The sequence below is a fragment of the Rhineura floridana genome, chromosome 13 (assembly GCF_030035675.1).
Source record: "Rhineura floridana isolate rRhiFlo1 chromosome 13, rRhiFlo1.hap2, whole genome shotgun sequence".
Lineage (NCBI taxonomy): Eukaryota > Metazoa > Chordata > Lepidosauria > Squamata > Rhineuridae > Rhineura > Rhineura floridana.
This window is the reverse complement of record NC_084492.1, coordinates 11,522,970-11,544,350: the sequence shown is the minus strand read 5'-3', so window position 1 is coordinate 11,544,350 and position 21,381 is coordinate 11,522,970. Positions and strand designations below refer to the sequence as shown.

Below are 21,381 nucleotides of genomic sequence, written 5' to 3'. Positions count from 1 at the left end.
GGGGGTGATCTTTAGCTGGCCCTTTGCACCCAGGAGACACGAGCGGGGATTTGAACTCTCAGACTCTGGACTCCCAGCCAGGCTCTCCTCCCCACTGGGCTATACTAGCGGCAGGATCATGATAGAACTCTTCAAATACCTGAAGAGCTGTTACATATAGGCTTGTTCACACATTACACCAAACACAGATGCAAGCCATTTCCACACATGTACAAGTGTTTGTAGGAAACAGTGTACACTTGCTGATTTGTACAGCTCAACACAGATACGCAGACTGGACGTCGCTGAACGCTGTATGTGAATAACTGTACGAGTGTGAAGCTCCACTGTTTGGGTACACTATTTGAATGCAACATGTGAAAAACCCTATAGAAGAGGGCAAATTATACACAGGTACGCAGATTGTATACTTCTTAAATGTAACATGCAAACACCCTTCTAGAAGAGGCCAAAGATTTGTCCTCTGTTGACTTGGAAGGCAAAGCTAAATTTGATGGGCTTAAGTTATAGGCAGTAGTGTAGTGGCAAATTCAGAAGTGCAGGGTTCCTTCGAGTTAGTCACAGTCACACCCCTCCTGTTCCCTCCTTTCTTCTGCTGGGCTGAGAATGAGATCCTTGTTAATGCCTTTCCCCACAATAACATATGTCCATAGGAGCCAATCAGCATGAAAAGGGGAGTGTGAGCTACAAAGAAGAGTCTTCTCAGTGGCGTACCCACCTCCTTTCACTCTGTTTGGCTCCAGTCTGCAGGAAAGAACAAGGAATCATGTTAGAAGACTCTTCTCAGTGGCCAACCCACTTCCCTTTCATGCTGATTGGCTCGTAGGGCATTGGAACCATAGGGACCCTGCTGGGACCTTGCTTCCAAAAATGTAAAGGGTCTAAGACCCTCTGAGACCCTGGACGACTACACCCCTGCAACTGCCTCTCTCTACTTTGCCTTTGTGGTAAACTCTGCCACTCTGCACATACTCAGAGACACATGTCTTGTTTACAGCAGGGATAAGTAACGCACAGCCCTCCCAATGTTGCTGGTCTCCCAATTCTTACCACTTCTGATCAGCATGGCTAAGGGTCAGGAATAACGAGAGATGGAATCCAGCAACAGCTGAGAGCTATGCCTTCCCCATCTCTAGTACCAGCACCAGTACGAGCTCAAGAGGGTGGAACCACATGAGGGACACCCCCTCTCCATTTTGCAGTGCCTCCACCCCTGTGCCCATGTTCAGAGATGCCCATTGGGCTCCCTCCACTATTCTGCACGCCCTCAAGAGAGACACCTCTCATGCTACCTCCTGACCACCTCTTGACATGGCAGAGAGAGGTCCCCTCCAGAACTCTTATGCTCGGACAGACCTTCACTGCCTACGACTGTCGCAACGCAGGACTCCCTCCCAAGGGGTCTGCCATTCCATCGGCCAGGAGCAGCAGGACAGAAAAGCCACGTCTTCCTAGTAGTGCAAATTCAGAACAGCAAATTGAGAATGAGATCTTCATTAATGCCCTCTCCCACAGACGCCCCAAGGAGCCAATGAGCACAAAAGGAGAGAGGGTTAGCTACTGAAAAGAGTCTTCTCAGTGACTGACTCACCTCTTTTCACCCTGATTGGCTCCAATCAGCAGGAAAGGACAAGGCAGCATGTTAGAAGACTCTTCTCAGCGGCTAACACGCTCCCCTTTCATGCTGGTTGGCTGGTAGGATACTGGAGGCATAGGGGACCCTTGTGTCCAAAAAGACCTCCTGAGACCCCGGAGAGCTACACCCCCTGCGCCTTCCTACAGAGCCCAGCGGAGACACGGCTAGACCGCGCGAAACAGCGAGTTCCAGCCCAGACACACTCGCAGCCAACTTGAGCGGCGGGACTTCGCAGCACCGGGCCAACTTTCCCTCTCCTTACCGTCGGAGCTGACCGTGTCGTAAGAGTCGCGCTGGCCGGCAGAGGCGCGCCGCGCTCCCTGGCCGGGCTCGCTGTAATCCACCCAGCTGAGCCCCTCCAAGCTGTCGTAGTCCGCCCGGTGCTTGTCCTCCACCGGCACGACGGTGAAGTGCGGCATTGCCGCGGCCCCTCGGAGGATTCTCCGCCAGCCACGCCGACGCCGCCCTCAGCCGCCGGTGGGGCTTCCCCGGAGCTGGAGGTGCGAGACGGCGCGAGCGAGAAACGCGCAGCAGCAGCCGCCGCCGAGCCAGGCTGGCATTCCAGCGGCCTTGGGTCACTTCCTCTCAGGAAACCCGGCTCTCCGACTCCACCCATTCCCCCCTCCAGGCTACAAAAAGAGAGAAAAGCTCGCGTCCTGGAGAGACGGGGAGGGTCGACGAAAAAGGCATTCGGCGGGGAGGGATTGGTTTCCCCCGGCAAGAGGCAACTGGGGATGAGTGGGGGGCGCAGAGAGGAGGGATGTGTTTACGGGAAATGGAAAAGTGGGGTGTTTCCCCCATCTCCGACCTCGCCCCGCCATTTTTTAACAGTTCAGCCCTGGAACTTGTTTGCAGGGACGCTAGCGGAGTTAGCCCGGCGTCTGGAGAAGTAATGACCCCCACGGACAGAGCGTCCCTGAGCGTACACAGAAGTCATCGGCATCTGGAGCGGGCTGGGAAACATGTGGCCCTCTAGAAGTTGCTGGGCTCTAACTCCCATCGTCCCTGACCCTTGGCCAGGCCGGCTGGGGCGGATGGTATGTGTGGAGTCCAGCAACATCTGGAGGGCCACCGCTGTTCCCCCGCCCTGCGCTAGGTGGTGCCGTCAAAGCAGGACGTTAGGGCAGAGGTCCTGGGCTCCATGACGTTACCATCTACAAAGGGGCCTAGAAAGACCATTAATTCCAGAGTCTATAAAGCAATTTCCCCCAACCTGATGCCCTCCAGATGTTTGGGACTACAACACCCGTCATCCCCAACGAGGGCTGATGGGAGTTGTAGTCCCAAACATCTGGAGGGCACCAGGTTGGTTGGGGAAGGGTGGTCTAAACCAATCTAAGTGGATGGCACTTTAGTTACATCCACTCTGAGAACGGGCTGCTGGATTAGATGGACCATTGGCCTGATCCAACAGGGCACTTCTTCAGAACCTGGGACTTAGCAATTCACCTCTGCTAGGTCCTTCCGAATACTACTGATGAGTTACATAGAAAGCTGCCTTATATGCAGTCAAACAATGGGACCATGTAGCCCAGTTTTGTTTACTGGTCCTCTCAGTTTTAAAATCTATGTTTTCTCTTTGGGGATGCTGTCCATTTTGGGGATTAGAGTGCTAAACTGACTGTTACTTTTATTTAACAAAATCTGCACACCACTTGATTGTTAAAAAAACACCCTCTAAGCAGTTTCTGAGAGCCAGTGTGGTGTAGTGGTTGGAGTGTTGGACTACGACCTGGGAGACCAGGGTTCGAATCCCCACATAGCCATGAAGCTCACTGGGTGACCTTGGGCCAGTCACTGCCTCTCAGCCTCATGAAAACCCTATTCATAGGGTTGCCATAAGTCGGAATCAACTTGAAGGCAGTACATTTACATTTAGCTGTAAGCTTATCATCACAACAGCACAAGTATGACCTATATCCTAACATCCCCTCAAATGAAGCAAAACGGTCTGAATTAATTAATAAAAATTTTATTGCACCAATGGCCACCAACACAATCACTCAATATCTTAGGTAGACAAGCACGTCATTACTGTACTTAAGCAAATATCCACGAGTGAAAGGACAGCCCTGGATCTAACTCTCTCTTTGGACCCAGCTCAATGCACTTTTATGCTACTTTGATCCTCAGGCAAAGGGATAACATATATGGTAAACTCTCTGGGTAGGTAACAAAATATCTCTTTGTTATGTACAAGGCATAACATGCTGCAGGTTAGCATAGCAGCTATAGTGATATCATGGTGTACCTCTGGTAAATATATGTGGCAAACGTTAACATTTATTACCTAGTTGTAATCCTTACAATTAACCTATAAAGTAAATAAATATTATATCCCTACCCCCAGTGTGGTATAGTGGTTAAGGTGCTGGACTATGACCTGGGAGACCAAGGTTCGAATCCCCACACAGCCATGAAGCTCACCGGGTGGCCTTGGGCCAGTCACTGCCTCTCAGCCTCAGAAGGAGGCAATGGGAAACCCCCTCTGAATACCCCTTACCATGAAAACCCTATTCATAGGGTCGCCATAAGTCGGGATCGACTTGAAGGCAGTTCATTTCCATTTTTAAGCCGTTTCTATCTGAGTTACTTTGAACCTCCATGTCCAGGGCAGCGCACCTCTGCATGCCAGTTGCTACAGGACAAAGATGGGAGAGGGCTGTTTCCTTCATGCTTTCTTGGTGGGCTTTTGAAACATTTCTGGCTGACCCCACTGTGATGGGAAGACAGACCTTTGGTCTGATCCAGCAGGGCTCATCTTCCCACAGAACAGATAGTTCCTGTTCTGCAAAGCATGTTGTATTGGTCTGGCAACAACTGCAGGCCAATCCAAAGTATGTTTTAAGTCTGAAATTCCACTGAGTTCACGGGGTAAAAGTAGAGAGCTTTGTAGCCCAGCCAGGCAAAAACCCTCGAGGGGTATAGCCTAGGGAGAGTCCCAAGGGCCAGACAGAGAGGCCGGGGGGGGGCACATTCAGCTCTTGGGCTGAAGGTTTCCCGCTCTTGCTATAAAATGGCAGATAAGAAAAGAGCATAATATAATGGACATCCATATTTCAACTGTGGTAAGGAGATCTTAGCAAAAGCACTTTTATCTGTTGGGCTCCTGCAGTCTTTCCTGACTCAGTACCCTCCAAATGTCTTGGACTACAAGTCCTATCATCCCATGAAAGTGCCCACTTTTAGTCAAGTATCCCTTTTTTAAAATAAGGTGTTCTTCCCTCCTGCGTAACTAAGTTCTAATAAAGCCATTCCAATTTCAGTGTGCGGAATGGTTTTACAGTTTTTTTCTTTCTCTTCTTTTTCGTTGGCAAGGGGTATTTATTCTATATGTTAAGAAGCTCTTTAAAAACAACAGAAAAAAACTGATGAGAGGCCATCCCCTTCCACTCAGAGTTTCCTCATCACTTTGAGAACAATTCCTTAAAAAAAAAAGTCTTTGAAAAGTAAGTCTACAAAGGAAACCCCAGATGAGCGCTTGACCACATTTGACATTCAGTCCAATGTAGTCCTCCATTGTCGTGGAAGAACCCTTCAAGTGTTTCCCATCCCTACGGGCGCTTCCCAGAAGTGTGACGTCAGCTTTTATTTCTGGGTCTGAGTTAATGCTGAATTTGACCCATTGTGCCCTGTGATAAATTGGATCTAATTGGGGGCGGGGGCGGAAGAAGAGTCAGGATTTTTATTTTATTTCTAGGGACAAAAAGTTAACATAGTATTGTGAAGTCACAGAAGTAGCCAGGTTGAACTTCCGTGGTGACCTTTGGCATATAAATAGGAGTATGTTGTGATGTGCTAGTGGTCATGCAAATCCTGCATAAAAAAGAATTGGAAGTGGGGGAGGCTTTAATGCCTGGGCAAACCTCCTCCCCAGGGACTGGATTTAGGGCAACCTGTGGCCCTTCGGCTGTTACTTGGAGGCCAATTCGCATCAACCCAGCCCCAGCCAGCATGGCCAGTAATATTTATTTATTGAATTTATATTTCACCCTTCCTCCCGAAGGAGCCCTGGGCAGCAAACACATCAACAAAGCATTATAAAAATGGTTAAAAACATTCTACAAACAGTTACAGTTCAAAGGCTTCTTTCATCCAATGATCTTTGGCTTGCCAGGAACAGAGTCCTCAGCCATCAAATGCCTGTATAAACAGGAATGTTTTTGAATTTCTCCCAGTGGTCAATAATGAGAGAAACAGACACATCTCACTGGGAGGGCATTCCACCAGTGGGGAACTGCCACTGAAAAGGCCCTGTTATGGGTCAAGGCCAACCAGGCACTGCCTGGTGGCGGCACCATCACCAAGGTCTTACCTGCCAATCATAGGATCCAAGATGGTTGATGCTAAGGAAGGGGTTCCTTTAAGTACTTGGGTCCCAAGCCATTTAAATGCTAGTACTAATTCCTTGCGTTGGGCCCAGTTGCTCACTGGCAACCAGTGCAGCGCTTTTAGGACTGGTAATACATGGTCCCCTTGGGCTGCCTCACTTAGCATGGATCCAATAGTGATGGATGATGAGAGTTGGATACTAGCACCATTTGGAGTGCCTCAGGTCCCCCACCATGACTTAGGGGCAAGCAACCCAGGTGACTGCCTAAAGAGCCACACTCAGGATGCACCTCTCATGGGTCACTTACCCAACTATTCACCCGTGAAACAGAAACGAGATGTACAAACAATTTGTATGGCAAGAATAGATGCAAGATTTACAGATTCTAGTGGGCAAATTTAATTTGCACTAAAATGCTGAAGAGTTTTCATGAGGATTTTTCTTACTAAAAAAAAATTGCAAATTGCTCCAGAAATGTGGAGAACAGAATTTCAAATTGGAACACATCCCTCTCTCCCCATTCATACTTTTTCCTATTCTTTCTCCTCTATGCCCTCCAGCTTCTTTTCCTTCTTTCTCCTCTCTTCTTACATTTCCTTCTCTTTCTCTCACTTTTGTGTTCCTTCATAACATTTTAAGGTAGGCAAGGATAAGGCAAGGTAAGAGAGAGGAATTGTGCTGATCTGATCCACACCATACATGTAAAGCAACCTAAAATGGAAATGTAGTGCCTTCAAGTCGATTCCGACTTATGGCGACCCTATGAGTAGGGTTTTCATGAGGCAGAGAGGCAGTGACTGGCCCAAGGTCACCCAGCGAGCTTCATGGCTGTGTGGGGATTCAAACCCTGGTCTCCCAGGTCGTAGTCCAACACCTTAACCACTACACCACACTGGCTGTTAACAGTCATGGCTTCCCTCGAAGAATCCTAGGAACTGCAGTGTGTTAAGGGTGTTGACCTCACAGAGCGACAATTATTATTATTATTAATTATATTTAATTGTCACTTTTTTCCACATTGAAAACTCAAAGCGGCTTACAGCATTAAAAACAGATACAAAAATAAGAATAAAAACATTCTAAATTGCTTAAACTACATTAAAACAAAATCCAGCACCTCCCCGTCTGACTAAAAACAAACAGAAGATTAAACCCCCAAAGCATGGGTAAATAAAAATGTTTTTACCTGAATGCCTAAAGACAGACAGTAATAGCACCAGGCATGCCTCTACAGGGAGAGCATTCCACAAATGGGGAGCCACTACTGAGAAGGCCCATTCTTGTGTTGCCACCTTCTGTATCTCCCTGTGAGGTATTGGGGTCCTGAGCTACATACAGCTCTTTGAATTTGAATTTGACCTGGAAACTAATTGGTAGCCAGCACAGCCGTGCCAGACTTGGTGTTATGTGTTCCAACCATCTTGCCCCAGTCAGTAATTTGGCTGCTGAGTTCTGCACCAGCTGCAGTTTCCAAACTGTCTTCAAAGGCAGCCCCACATATAATGCATTGTAGTAATCTAACCTAGAGGTTACCAGTGCAGAGACAATAGACGTTAGGCTATCCATGTCTAGATAGGGATGTAGCTGGGACACCAGCCAAAGCTAATGGACAGCACTTCGCACCACTGAAGCCACCTGGGCCTCAAGTGACAGTAGTGGATCCAGAAGGTACTTTGCGCCACTGAAGCCACCTGGGCCTCAAGTGACAGTAGTGGATCCAGAAGGTACTTTGCGCCACTGAAGCCACCTGGGCCTCAAGTGACAGTAGTGGATCCAGCATCCTTAACAAACTGCAGCTTCCAGGATTCTTCAAGACTGTTAAAATGATATAAGAATGCTTTAAATATGTAGTGCAGATGTGACCCTGATCTACCTGTTAAATCTTTGTTTGTTATGCATTTGTGTGTGTTTTGAAATGCCAGTTTTAAAAAAAGGCTTTGATGATGACAGCAGTGACAGAGATGAAGACATAATGCAAGATTCCAGCTCAGTTGCTCAAATGATCTTCAAGGAGGAAAAAGATTTCACTTAAAAAAAAAAAAAAGGAAGTAGAGCTAAAACTGTGTCGGATCACAGGATGCCATGTGGTCTGCATCCCTTCCTCATCCTGCAAATATAAAAAGCAGATTGCACAAACATCCTTAGGTTGACGGGAGTTGTAGTACAAGCATCTGGAGACATAGGATTGTTTACATAAGGCAAGAAAAAAAAATAGGACAACCGCAGGGAGGGTTGCCTAAGAAATGTGGGTTGTATTCAGCTAAATCCTACTCAGAGGAGATCCACTGAGTTTAATGAACCTAACTTAGTCATGTCTATTAACTTCAATGGGTCTACTCTGTACTCTGAACAGGACCAGCCATAGATACAACTGTTGGAGCCCTGCAAGATTTTTTCAAGGGTGGAGGGTGTCAAGTAAATACTGTGAATAAATAAACAATGAAACCAACTTCAGAGAAAGTATGGGCACCTGAACTGTTATCCATGGTTAGCAATCACTTTTCCACCAGGAAAGACCTACAAAAAATACCCACACAAGATAATGTGTATTCCACTCTAGTCCTTTCTACCTGATTGGCTACATCTCCTTTCCTAAATGTCAGTCATTGCTATAACTTTGGTCACATCCACACAATACATTTAAAGCACTCTTATACCACTTTTAACAGTCATGCCTTCCCCCAAAGAATCTTGGGAACTGTAGTTTGTTAAGGGTGCAGGGAACTGAAGCTCTGTGAGGGGTCTCATACCAATTCTTGGCACGATTAACAAAGTGCAGTTCCCAGGATTCTTGGGGCGGGGAACCATGACTGTTAAAGTGGTGTTAAGAGTGCTTTAAAGAGTGTATGATGTGGATGTGACCTTCATTCATTGACTAACCATGCTGAAGGTTGGAAACAGGTTAGTTTCCCACAAAATAAATGAGGAGAATAGTGCCTGTACATTTTGCCTCATATCTAAACTTCTACTAATATTAGAAACTTACTCTTTGATTACCTACAGCCATACTACCCTGAACATGCCCAATCTTGTCTGATCTCGGAAGCTAAGCAGGGTCAGGCTTGGTTAGTACTTGGATGGGAGACCGCCAGATGTCGTAGGCTTAGAGGAAGGCAATGGTAAACCACCTCTGAATACCTCTTACCATGAAAATCCAAGAAAGATTCATAGGGTCGCCATAAGTCGGAATCAACTTGAAGGCATATAACAGCAAACTCTCTGATTAATGAAAGCTGGGAAACTGTGGATTATGGCTCATGTGGGGGGAAGGAGCTGCCTGCCTCATTATCACGCCCCCAGGTCACTAAGGATGGGGGAGAAATTCAATTTAGTTTGCATTTAAAGGCAACCTTATCAAACTCTCATTTCCGAAACACGACCATCCTTCAAAATTTGCACTTTTATGAATATTGCAGTCCATTCTTCAGCCAAGCTGCATATGTTAGGATCAAGGGTTCATACAAAAGCATCATTAGTGAAAATAACATACAAAAATGCATTCTTTTGGAGGAAATGGCTTGCAAAAAATGTGTATATTTGTGAAAATAAATAGTGTTTACTAGGAGAAATTTGCACTAAAATGCTGAAGAGTTTTCATGAGGATTTTTCTTACTAAAATAAAATTGCAAATTGCTCCAGAAATGCGGAGAACAGAATTTCAAATTGGAACAATGAGGAACAGAGGGAACCAAAAATGGACAGATTCATCCATCCTACTGGACACCCATGACTGGAGGGTGCCAGGTTGGCGAGGCTTAGCCAGATCTAGTTAATGACTAATCCACTCATCAATAGAATCATAGAATCATAGAGCTGGAAGGGGCCTTGTAGGCCATCGAGTCCAACCCCCTGCTCACAGCAGGAAATCCACAGCTAGAGCATCTCCCGCAGATAGCTGTCCAGCCTCTGCTTGAAGACATCCAGCGAAGGGGATCCCACCACCTCCCTAGGCAGTCGATTCCATTGCCGAACTGCCCTTACTGTCAAGAAGTTCCCTCTAATGTCCAATCTGAATCTATGCTCCTGCAACTTAAAACCATTAGACCTAGTCCTACCCTCTGGGGCAGCAGAGAACAAATCTGTACCCTCCTCTATGTGACAGCCCTTCAGCTACTTAAAGAGTGCAATCATGTCGCCCCTCAGCCTTCTCTTCACCAGACTGAACATGCCAAGTTCCTTCAACCTTTCCTCATAAGACTTGTTCTCCATACCGGCTATCATCCTCGTCGCCCTCTTCTGAACCCGCTCCAACTTGTCTATATCTTTCTTACTACTTAGCGTGTCCAGGTCACAACTTGGATACTGTGTCCTGCCTCAACAGTCCCTTCAGCCCTGCAGTGCTGCAGGGAAACAAGAGCCTGGAACTTTCTGGGAGGAAGAGAGCCTTGAAACCATTTCAGAAGGAAGCAAATTCTATTTTAGACACTTCCTGGTGTTGCTATTGGAAGTGCTTTGTTGCTTGTCCTTTCGCCAGCTTTGCTGAAAAAGACTGGCCACTCGTGTTAGTCTATTCCTTCTCTAAACTATTTATCCAAATATGTTTATTGATCCAGCAACCATTACAAACAAATGAACAAACATTAAAACCAGCTGCTCTATAAACTGCTCATCGGCAAGCATTTTAGCCCTGGTGTCCCATAACAATGCTTAAAAATTTGGCAACATTTAAAATGACATAGGGGCCATTATAGTTTAAACATACATTCAAAAGTACTCCTTCAGCTCGACCAGGAAGCTGTTCCGAACTGGGAAGTAGTAGTCTGTCACTCACAGCCTTATAAAAATTACCATGCAGAAGACTCAACAGCATCATAACCACATGGACCCAGTCTCTGATTATGAGGTGTGCCTTGGAAGCACTATTGATATCCTCCCTTTCCACTTTATTATTAAGGTGCTCAATGTGACAAACATCACAATGTTAAAAACAAACAACCCCCACACATAGCAAACAACAAATTTAAATCTTAAAAACAAACGATAATGTAGTCAACAAACAGCAGCAGCCTCTGGAACCAAAATGTATCAGCACCCAGAGAAACAGCTTAGGCAAGGGGTTCCCAAACTGTGGTCCATGATCCACCGATGGTCTGCAAGCTACATTCAGGTGGTTTGTGGCATGTCCACATTAAATGTTGGTTTTTTAATAGTATTTTTTATTGCTTCTATTTCTTTTGCCATGTTTTATTGGATTACAATTTGAATTCTATAGGATGCAAATTATAATACAATAAAATACAAACTAAGAAATAAAGGCACCAATAAAAGTGCAACAAAAATCATGCACCATTTAGCACAGCGCGCAGCAATTTGTGCAACAGGCAGAAAAAATAATTCAGCAAGAACCTCGGCAGTTTTCAAGCAGTGATGGAGAACCCCTAAGGGGTCCTGGCCCCAAGCAATTAGGGCCCCTGAAAATTGATTAAGGAAAAATGGATTTCTTTCCCCTTATTCACATACAGCAGGCATTAAAAGCAAAACCCGTGTGTCCAGGGAAAAGCAGAGACGTCAACGTCACCTCTCTGCAAAATTCCTGAGCAATCACTCCGAGCCAAGAGTGACTAGAAGCGTGACAGAACACCATCAATTTAGTATTGTTTAAGATTAATATATTTTTACTATTTGATCTTGGAAACGGGTTTCTGAGCTCTCCTATTGAGAAGCAAAATACTTCTGTTAAAAGAAATCTTTATGAAGGGAAATCTAAGTAGATAGAAATTTTAGCTTGATACTGATTTTATTATGGCATGATGTATTCCATAAAACCATTAAGTGTGTTCTTTTTTTTTTTTTAATAATTTTTATTCAAATTTTTCAAAAGACAAACAAAACAAAGTCAAACAACAAAAACATAACAATATAACAAAAGAAAAAAAATAAAATAGTTGACTTCCGATTTGTTGCAGATCAGCTAAAAGTATATAATATATATCAAACCTGCCCCTTAATATATACATACAGGATCACTTTTCTCCATAGGTAAACCATTAAGTGTGTTCTTGAGGTAAGGGGTATTTTGAGATGGGCTGCCTTTCTGCATTTCACTGTGTTTTATGGAGAAGTGGGGGGCTCAGATTTGCCCTTTTCCCTTCCTGTGTTCCCTGATCATTCTTTATATTATATTATGAGGCTTTTGGTTATAAAGTGGTGAGTTAAAATTAATCTTTCTTTATAGCTAGGTAGTAGTAGGAATTTGTACTGGAACTCCCACTCACTCTAGGGAGAGCCAGATTTGACTTGTAGTCATGGCTTCACCCAAGGAACATGCTGTTTTGTCCTAAGAGATATTCCTTGACCAGCTTGAATGATCAGGAGCCATGACAGAATGGAATGTAAATGGTACATATGGGTTTCAGAACATACAAGATCATCAGTAATATATGACAGTAGAATGGTGAGATCTGAGAAAGGGGACAGGTTGACATCACTGAACACAAGGGGAGATATATGAATACATATATTCATTTTAATAAAGTTATCTGGTTGGTTGGAAGTGTTTCAAGAGGGAAGAAACTGTTATGTTACGTAGAAAAGAATTTGGGGGATTGGTTAAATCATTGTCACATGTTGTAATGGTATCCTATAAAACATCTGTGCATACTATATTTCTTTACAGTCCCTCTCAGATTTTCTGATGGGCTGTCCTTGCATATGCTTGTTTTTTTTTAATAAAGGCCTACCTTTTTGCTCCAAGCCTGTGTCTTCAATTTTATTCAAGGACCCCCAGCAAAGATCCCACAGGAGAAAACAGCAATTTCTCCATCAGTGGTCCATGGGGAAAAAATGTTTGGGAAATGCTGGCTGAGAAACTATCTGTGCCAGCTAAGCCCTAAGATTCATTCATGGAGGAACCATGTGATGAAGAACCAGAAATTTAGACTGTGAGGTAAAAGCTGCTCTTAAAATACTTGGAAGAAACAAATCACCAGGAACAGATGGCATACCAATAGGGTTGCTACAAGCTACTGAGACTGAATCTGTCCAAATTTTGACACAAATTTGTCAAGAAATATGGAAAACTAAACAGACTGGAAGCATTCAATATGTATCCCAATTCCAAAGAAAGGGGATCCCAGAGAATGCAGTAATTATCGAACTATTGCCTTAATATCCCATGCAAGTAAAGGCTCTTATTTATTTTTATTTTATTTATTTTATTTATTGTACTTTTAGACCGCCCTTTAGCGACAAGCTCTCAGGGCGGTGTACAACAGAATAAAACCACATTAAAATACAGGTGAATACAACTATAAAAACATTTTAAAAGCAAGGTGAAGACAAAGATTAAAATAAGATTACAATTAAAATTCATATATGGAGCAAGAAATGCCAGATGTCCAAGCTGGATTTAGAAAGGGAAGAGGCACCAGAGATCATATTGCAAACCTACGTTGGATAATGGAACGGAGCAAGGAATTTCAGAAGAAAATCACCCTGTGCTTTATAGATTACAGCAAAGCCTTTGACTGTGTAGATCAGCCTTTCCCAACTAGTGTGCCTCCAGATGCTGTTGGACCACAACTCCCATCTTTCCTGACCATTGGCAATGCTGGCTGAGGCTGATGGGAGTTGTGGTCCAACAACATCTGGAGGCACACTGGTTGGGAAAGGCTGGTGTAGATCATGAAAAACTATGGAATGCTTTGAAAGAAATGAGGGTGCCATTGCATCTGATTGTCCTGATGCGTAACCTATACTCTGGACAAGAGGCTACTGTAAAAACAGAATATGGAGAAAGCGATTGGTTCCCCATCAGAAAGAGTGTGAGACAGGGGTGAATTTTATCACCCTACTTGTTTAATCTGCATGCAGAACATGTCATACAGAAAGCAGGATTGGACCAAGATGAAGGAGGTGTGAAAATTGGAGGGAGAAATATCAATAATTTAAGATACTGCAAACGATACCATACTACTAGCAGAAAGCAGTAATGATTTAAAATGAATGCTGATGAAAGTTAAAGAGGAAAGCACAAAAGCAGGACTACAGCTGAACATCAAAAATACTAAAGTAATGACAACAGAAGATTTATGTAACTTTAAAGTAGACAATGCGGACATTGAACTTGTCAAGGATTATCAATACCCCGGCACAGTCATTAACCAAAATTGAGACAATAATCAAGAAATCAGAAGAAGGCTAGGACTGGGGAGGGCAGCTATGAGAGAACTAGAAAAGGTCCTCAAATGCAAAGATGTATCACTGAACACTAAAGTCAGGATCATTCAGACCATGGTGTTCCTGATATCTGTGTATGGAGGTGAAAGTTCGACAGTGAAAAAAGCGGATAAGAGAAAAATCAACTCATTTGAAATGTGGTGCTGGAGGAGAGCTTTGCGCATACCAAGGACAGCGAAAAAGACAAATAATTGGGTGTTAGAACAAATTAAACCAGAACTGTCACTAGAAGCTCAAATGATGAAATGGAGGTTATCATACTTTGGATACATAATGAGAAGACATGATTCACTAGAAAATACAATAATGCTAAGAAAAACAGAAGGGAGTAGAAAAAGAGGAAGGCCAAACAAGAGATGGATTGATTCCATCAAGGAAGCCACAGACCTGAACTTACAAGATCTGAACAGGGTGGTCCATGATAGATGCTCTTAGAGGTCACTGATTCATAGGGTCGCCATAAGTCGTAATCGACTTGAAGGGACATAACAACAAGAAGCCATAAGCACAGTGGTATGTAACCATGTAATCCTATACATGTCTACTCAGAAGTAAGTCCCAGTTAGTAGCAGGTCATGTAGTGAGGGGGAGTCACCCTCCCAATACTGTCATCACTGTAGCATAGCAGGGGGGATGAGGATTTTGGGGCTCTCTGACTGCACTAGTGGAGCCAATCTGGCGCTCCCATGGGTGTGCCTGCACAGCCCCATCCATGCCTCTGCCCTGTCCCGCCCCACCCAGCCTTGTCCAGGTAAGCTACAGTGACACTAGTGTCTGGAAAGGGCTCCACCCCACCCAAATCTTCAATTCAGCTATCCATATTTCCACATTAGTTTGCATTTTTTTAAAAACTCCTCATGAAAATTCAGCATTTTAGTGCAAATTTCTCCTGATATACACATTTGGTATGCAACTTTGCCTATCATACACATATTTTGCAAAGCAATTTCCATCAACCTGGTGCATTTTTGTATGCTGTTTTCAGTAATATATGCATTTTTATGCCCACTGTATCCTAGTATATGTATTTTTGCGCTCATTGCTTGGCTGCAGAACTGACTGCAAAATTCAGAAAAGAGCAAATTATGAAGGACGGCTGTGTTCTGGTTTGCATATTGTTCCAAAAAGTGTGAATTAGGTAAGTTTGCCTTTAAATGCAAGCAATCAAATCTCTCAATTCCTAGGAAATGATTGCCAAAGCAGCTAGATGTGAGACCTTCACCAAGGCTTCCTCACCCAGGGTATGAAATGAGGCCAGTGATGGCTGTGGGCTGGGAAGAATTCCAAGGGCCAGATAAATAGCCCTGGAGGACTGCCTTCGATCCCCAGGCCTGAGGCACTCCACCCCGACTTGAACCCTATGAACATGCAATTGAGGGCAAGTATTACTGAACTTAGGGAAACAGAAGTAAGTTTCCTGCAAAACATGGTGTAAAGATCTTTACTGAGGATCTTTTCCATGAATGTGAACAATCTGTGGGATTAGGTACACTTTTCAAGTGACACTTTTCACTGTCGTTCCATGTTTGCTTCTCTGAAATTTGGTTGAAAACAAAGAGACTCCATGAGAAAACAGTATGTATGTTTCTGGAAAATTCAATATTTGATGTTCTGTGTTGTTCATCTAAGGTGGCTGATGCATTATTGTAAGTGACCAGGTGAGTGTGATCACAAGTTGGTTATGTTGGGGTGTGTGTATGCGTGTGATACTTTTAAGTCAGAGTAGGAACCACCTTCAGTCTGTCACTGTTTTGCGGGCGGGGTTTAGTTGCATACGAGCAAATTCAGCTTGTGCATTTAAAGTGGATTTGGTGCTCTTGCCCAACAAGTCCTCTTTAAAACAAGGGGGGGTTGGGGGATTTTTTGGCAGCAAGGAAAGTGACAGGAAAAGTGCTGGATAGAAGAGATTTGGAAGAGAGTTGATTGTTTGCATTTAAAGCCAAATCTTTAGAATTCACGCTTTCCGAAACAATATGAGAAGGGAAACACAGCCATCCTTCAAAATTCACACTTACCTGAATTTTGCAGTGCAGTTCTCCAACCAAACAATATTTACAAAAATACATTATGTTGTTGTTGTTGATTAAATTTCTATCCTGCGCTTCCTCCCAGAAGGAGACGAGGGCAGCAAACAAGGGACAAAACACTAAAACATCTTAAAAAAAAAAATTAAAAGCATCTTAAAAATGAAACATCCTAAAAACATCTTTATAAAATAAAAACTTTTAAAAAATCTTTAAAAGATGCAGACTCAGGGGAAAGTGTGCATAAAATGCATTATATTAGGGGAAAGTGTCCATTGTACTAGGGGAAATGACATAAGAATTAGGAGAAATTGCTTGCAAAAATGTGTACGTAAGTCAAAAATGCACACAAAACATTTGTTTATTAGGAGAAATTCACACTAAAATGCTGATGCATTTTCAGGAGGTTTAAAAAAATTGCAAATTGCTGCAGAAATTTGGAGAACTGAATTTCAGATCGGAAAAATTAGAAACTGAGAGAACTGAAATTGACAGGTCTTTCCATCCTTACTGGAAAGTGTGGGATAACAATTGCTTGATGAGATATTGCATCACCTCCCTGCAAACAAATCAGAATGAATGTTCCGTAAACAGATGATTTGGAAGTGACCTAAAGGAATGTAGAATTCTTTCCCCCTCTTTTCCCAGATATGCCCCCTCCCCCCCCTTGTTCATTTTGGAGGACAATGGCATTTCTATCACTTTGATCACAAGAGAACTGGACATTGCTCTTTTCTCTTTGAACTGGGGCATGTGGGATTATCCCACAAAGGCTAAAATGCAATAGGGGAAGCATGCTTTGAACTGGTTGTCATTAGTCAGGATAAGCCCAGAGTCCTTCCATCTGATTCACCGATAAAAGCAATCTTCTCAGCAGCGAGCTGATCCATTCTCTCAAGACTTAGTACCAGATGGAAGCTTCTAAAAGTTTGTTTGAATCATTTAGTGGATTGCTTCTTTCAAAGGGCGAGCAGGGGAAAACATCATCTGGATCGGAAACATTGCTTGTTTTTCCTATATAAATTTATAAATGAAGTATAAATCTCTCTCCAGGTGATGAGGAAGTTTCTCTTCTGCCTGATGGTGGAGAACAGCTGCCAGTCAGACTCAGAACTGACAGTACTGAGTTAGACCAATGGTTCCCAACCTTCTTTTCCCTGCACCACTTGAAATTTGCTGAAGGTCTTGGTGGACCACTGAATGGTTTTTTCCTTGCCTGTTGTAGCTATTGTAATATGCTGTGCTTGATGTTGTATGATTATAATTGCATCTTTGTTGCTTCTTTTATTTTCTATATTGAATTGTAATTTTAATGTCATAGAATTCAAACTGTAATGCACTAATTTACAATATATATAAAAAGAAGCAATAAAATACAATTAAAAATCAGTATTTAATATGATGGATGTGTCATCTCCCTTCTTCAACCACAAATCTGCAGACGTGCAGCAGACCACCTGAATAAAGCTTGCAGACCATTGGTGGTCCATAGACCACAGTTTTGGAACCCTTGCTCTAAGCCAAGCACAGGTTTGACTTAGCGTGTCATGCGATCTAGGCCATCGTGCTGGCTTTGAATTTTGTGCCTTGTTCTCTTTAGACCAGGAGTTCCCAAACTTTTTTCCCCCACGGACCGCTTGAAAATTGCTGAGGGTCTTGGTAGATCGCTTAATGCTTTTTTTTTCTTGCCTGTTGTAGTGGGCTGGCCCCAGGCATGCCAGGGCCCTTGGGCATCAGCTTTCCCCGGGCCCCGGTGTGTTTGTGTGCATGCGTGTGCATATGTGCGCGGCCCCCCACGCCCCCACCTACCTGTCGCCTGTCTTTTAGCATTGCCATTAACCAAGTTGGCGGCCACGGTTTCCCTAAGGGGATGAAGCCTCCGCCACCATCTTGGTTGATGGCACGCATGCGTGCTATGTGCGCGCATCTCTGCCATCAACCAAAATGGCGGCAGGGGCTTCAGCACCTTAGGAAAACCTCGGCTGCCATCTTCATTAAGGGCAATGCTAAAAGGCAGGAGACAGGTAGGTGGGGTGAGGGAATGGCGAGCAGGCGGAAGCTCCTGCCCTGCGATCTGCAGCTACTGCTGCGGATTGCAGAAGGTGAGCGAAGGGGCCCCTCAGGGGCCCCTGTAGCTCCAGGGCCCCACCTGTCTGCCCTTTAGAACCAGCCCTGGTAGTAACTGTCATGTGCTGTGCTAGATGCTGTATGACTTTTAATCATATTTGTATTGCTGCTTTTATTGCTTATATATTGGGTTTTATTGTATTACGATTTCCATTCTATAGAATTTAAGCTGTAATATAATAAACTACAATGCAAGAAATACAATTAAAAATCAATATGAATATTTAATGTGGACATGCTGCAGACACCTGGATGAAACAGTTTGGGTCCCCCTGCTATAGACCACAGCTCAATTCCAGTGAGTGCCAACCTGCATATGATGCCTTTCTCTCTCTCTTTCTTTCCTGCCCCCCTGCCAACTAGGTTTTTCTTGATGTGTTATCTATTTGTCAACGAAGGCGGCAGGTGGACCCCACTGGAGAACCGTTCCACAGATGGGAAGCCTTAGTAATTAAATTATGGTTTAACTTTATGTGATAAACCATAAAGTTATTTCATATGTTTGAGAAGCTGGAGAAGCTGAGAACCAAATAATGTAAGCAAACGGACAAAACCCTCTCCAAGTAAGAGATTTAATTTTCACAGTACCATAAAAGCCACATGGCTCCAGCCTCTATTTTCCAGTACAGAAGATTGTTGGCAACATTTGCACAGGAGCCAAATGGTTCTCTTGTTGTTAGCTCTTACAAAATGAAACAGTGTTTGCCCTATCCCTTGCATATATGTGGAGTTTGGTAATAAGTCTCAAGCTACTTGAGATTAGGAAAAAACTTGACCTTTTGACAGCACTTGAGGAGATTACAATTTCTTAAAGAAAGAACGTAGGAGAGAAGCCAGCTTCATCATTAACTCAAGATTGATAGTTCTGTTCCTAGGCAAGCCTGAGCTCTGGGCTTCAAGGGCACCAACTAGGCAGCAATAAATTTCTAGTCAGGTGACTTCAAAGGACCGGTCTGAGAGCACCAGGCCATGTAAAGTGATGAGCTCAGAGCTGTGCCCTTCAGGCTGACCAATTTGCCTCTTGTATGGGGAACGTGTCTGGCTCAGGGGTCACCAGTGTGGCATCACAGAATAAGAGAATAGCAGAGTAGGAAGGGGCCTATAAGGCCACTGAGTTGGACCCACAGCTCAATGCAGAAATCCAAGTTAAAGCATACTCAACATATGCTGGCCATACAGATTGATTCTAAGATCTATGGAAAGCCGTATAGATCGCATGCAAACTTGTTTAGGACACTAATGTTCCTGTATCTGGAGTCACCAAAATAGCTGATCACTAGCCTTTTGCCTTTTCTATGTGATGAACAGGAAACAGAGTGATGTATCTGCACTGTTGTTGTTTTTTAATCACCATCCCCATATGTCTCAAGGCGATGTACAAAATATAATAAAAACCTCTAAAAAAATTAAACACAGCACAGAAAAAAAGAGCAAATGGATTTTTTTTCTTTTAAAAAAAGTACAAATTAGACACCCATGGAAGAGACCTATTCATTCAGCTGGGACAGTTTTTGGGAAAGCAATGTTGTGGCTAGGATGTTGGGCTAAGATTAGTGAGACCTGGGTTCAAATCCCCATTTAGCAATGAAGCTCACTGGGTGACCTTGGACACGTCAGTATTGCCCACACTAGCCTCTCTTGCAGGGTATCTTGGCATCTGTGGCCACCATGGTGCCCTTGAGGTCTTCCCCTGACACACATGAAGCCTCCGAGCTGCCTCACTGCCCCCATGGTCATGAGGGGGTGAGGGCAGTTACCTTTCTCTTCCATGAAAAGTACATAGAGTTGAAGGAAGAAGTTGCAAGAGCGACACTCTTCTTCACTTCCTCTTAGCAGGGCATTCTTTCCCCCATCCCTCTAACACCAGGGACACGACAAACACCTTTACGTAAGGAGCATTCCCATTTCTTATTCTAAGACTGAAAATAATTCATATGATGAGCTGGAACACCCTCACATTTTCTTCACATTCAACATTCAAGCTTGCCTTTACTTCAGTGGAGTCCTGGAGTCTGACAGGCATTCAGGTAAGGTCCCATTGCTTTCCATGGGTATGCTTGTCATTTGTTTTGAGTGTGACTCCTCTCTGTGGTGTGCTCTGAACAACAGCATTTTGGAGGGAGCAGCATGAAAAGCGCACTTGACTGGGGGAGGGGATTGATTGACGATGGGGCAGTTGGGCAGAGGACCAAATGTCTCCACATCTTCACAGTGGCTGGGAAAATGGAAACGGACTGCCTTCAAGTCGATTCCGACTTATGGTGACCCTGTGAACAGGGTTTTCATGGTAAGGGGTATTCAGAGGGGGTTTACCATTGCCTTCCTCTGAAGCTGAGAGGCAGTGACTGGCCCAAGGTCACCCAGTGAGCTTCATGGCTTTGTGGGGATTCGAACCCTGGTCTCCAAGATCGTAGTCCAACACTGTAACCAAAAAGGGGAGGGATTCAAGGAGAGCTGGTGGGGAATTTCCCCACTATTTTGTATGTTTAAAAAGCCCTGTCCTGTCATCTCTGAATTGGGAGAATCCTCACATCTTGTGGAGAAAGTTGCTTGCTCTTAGGATAAATGACAAAATGGGAATATACATAGGAAGTGGCCTTATACCGAGTCAAACCATTGATCCATCTAGTTCAATATTGTCTACACTGACTGGCAGTGGCTCTCCAGGGTTCTAAACAGGAGATTCCCATCCCTACCTGGAGATGCAGAGTTTGAATTTGGGGACTTCTGCATGCAAAGCAGATTATCTATTGCTAAACAACAGACATCCCTCAACTTGGGAGGTATGAGATTTCCACTGTATTTAACAGGAGGTTGGGATGGTCTCCCTTTAGAAACGTTGCCTGACAAAAAAAAATCAGATTTATGAGAGAAATGAAGATATGAACACGAAGAGAGGTGTTTCAAGAGGCTGGTGCTGCAGACAGAACAGCAGGTGCCTCAAAGTTCTAAGAAGCATCATTCATAAAACAGAAGGAGCATTGCCCAGGACCAAGGCAGGTGGGTTATCATTGTAACAGTGACTCGCCCTCCTTTGTGACACCTCTTGCTGACAACCACAAAAGTCACCAACCACAAACATC

General features: G+C 44.0%; 1 protein-coding gene across 6 annotated transcripts in view; it reads right to left on the bottom strand.

Moving 5' to 3' along the window:
- The window catches only part of SLC12A4 (solute carrier family 12 member 4), a 162,998-nt gene that overhangs the window by 90,598 nt on the left and 51,019 nt on the right, over nucleotides 1–21,381 (bottom strand). For 2 of the 6 annotated variants that reach the window (XM_061593841.1, XM_061593842.1), the window contains exon 1: nucleotides 1,899–2,218. The exons of the other annotated variants lie outside the window; for them this stretch is intronic. In XM_061593841.1, coding sequence (XP_061449825.1) covers nucleotides 1,899–2,055 — 157 coding nt within the window. In that variant the 5' untranslated portion in view covers nucleotides 2,056–2,218. Of the gene's footprint in view, nucleotides 1–1,898; nucleotides 2,219–21,381 lie in introns of those variants that run through there. 6 annotated transcript variants of the gene reach the window in all.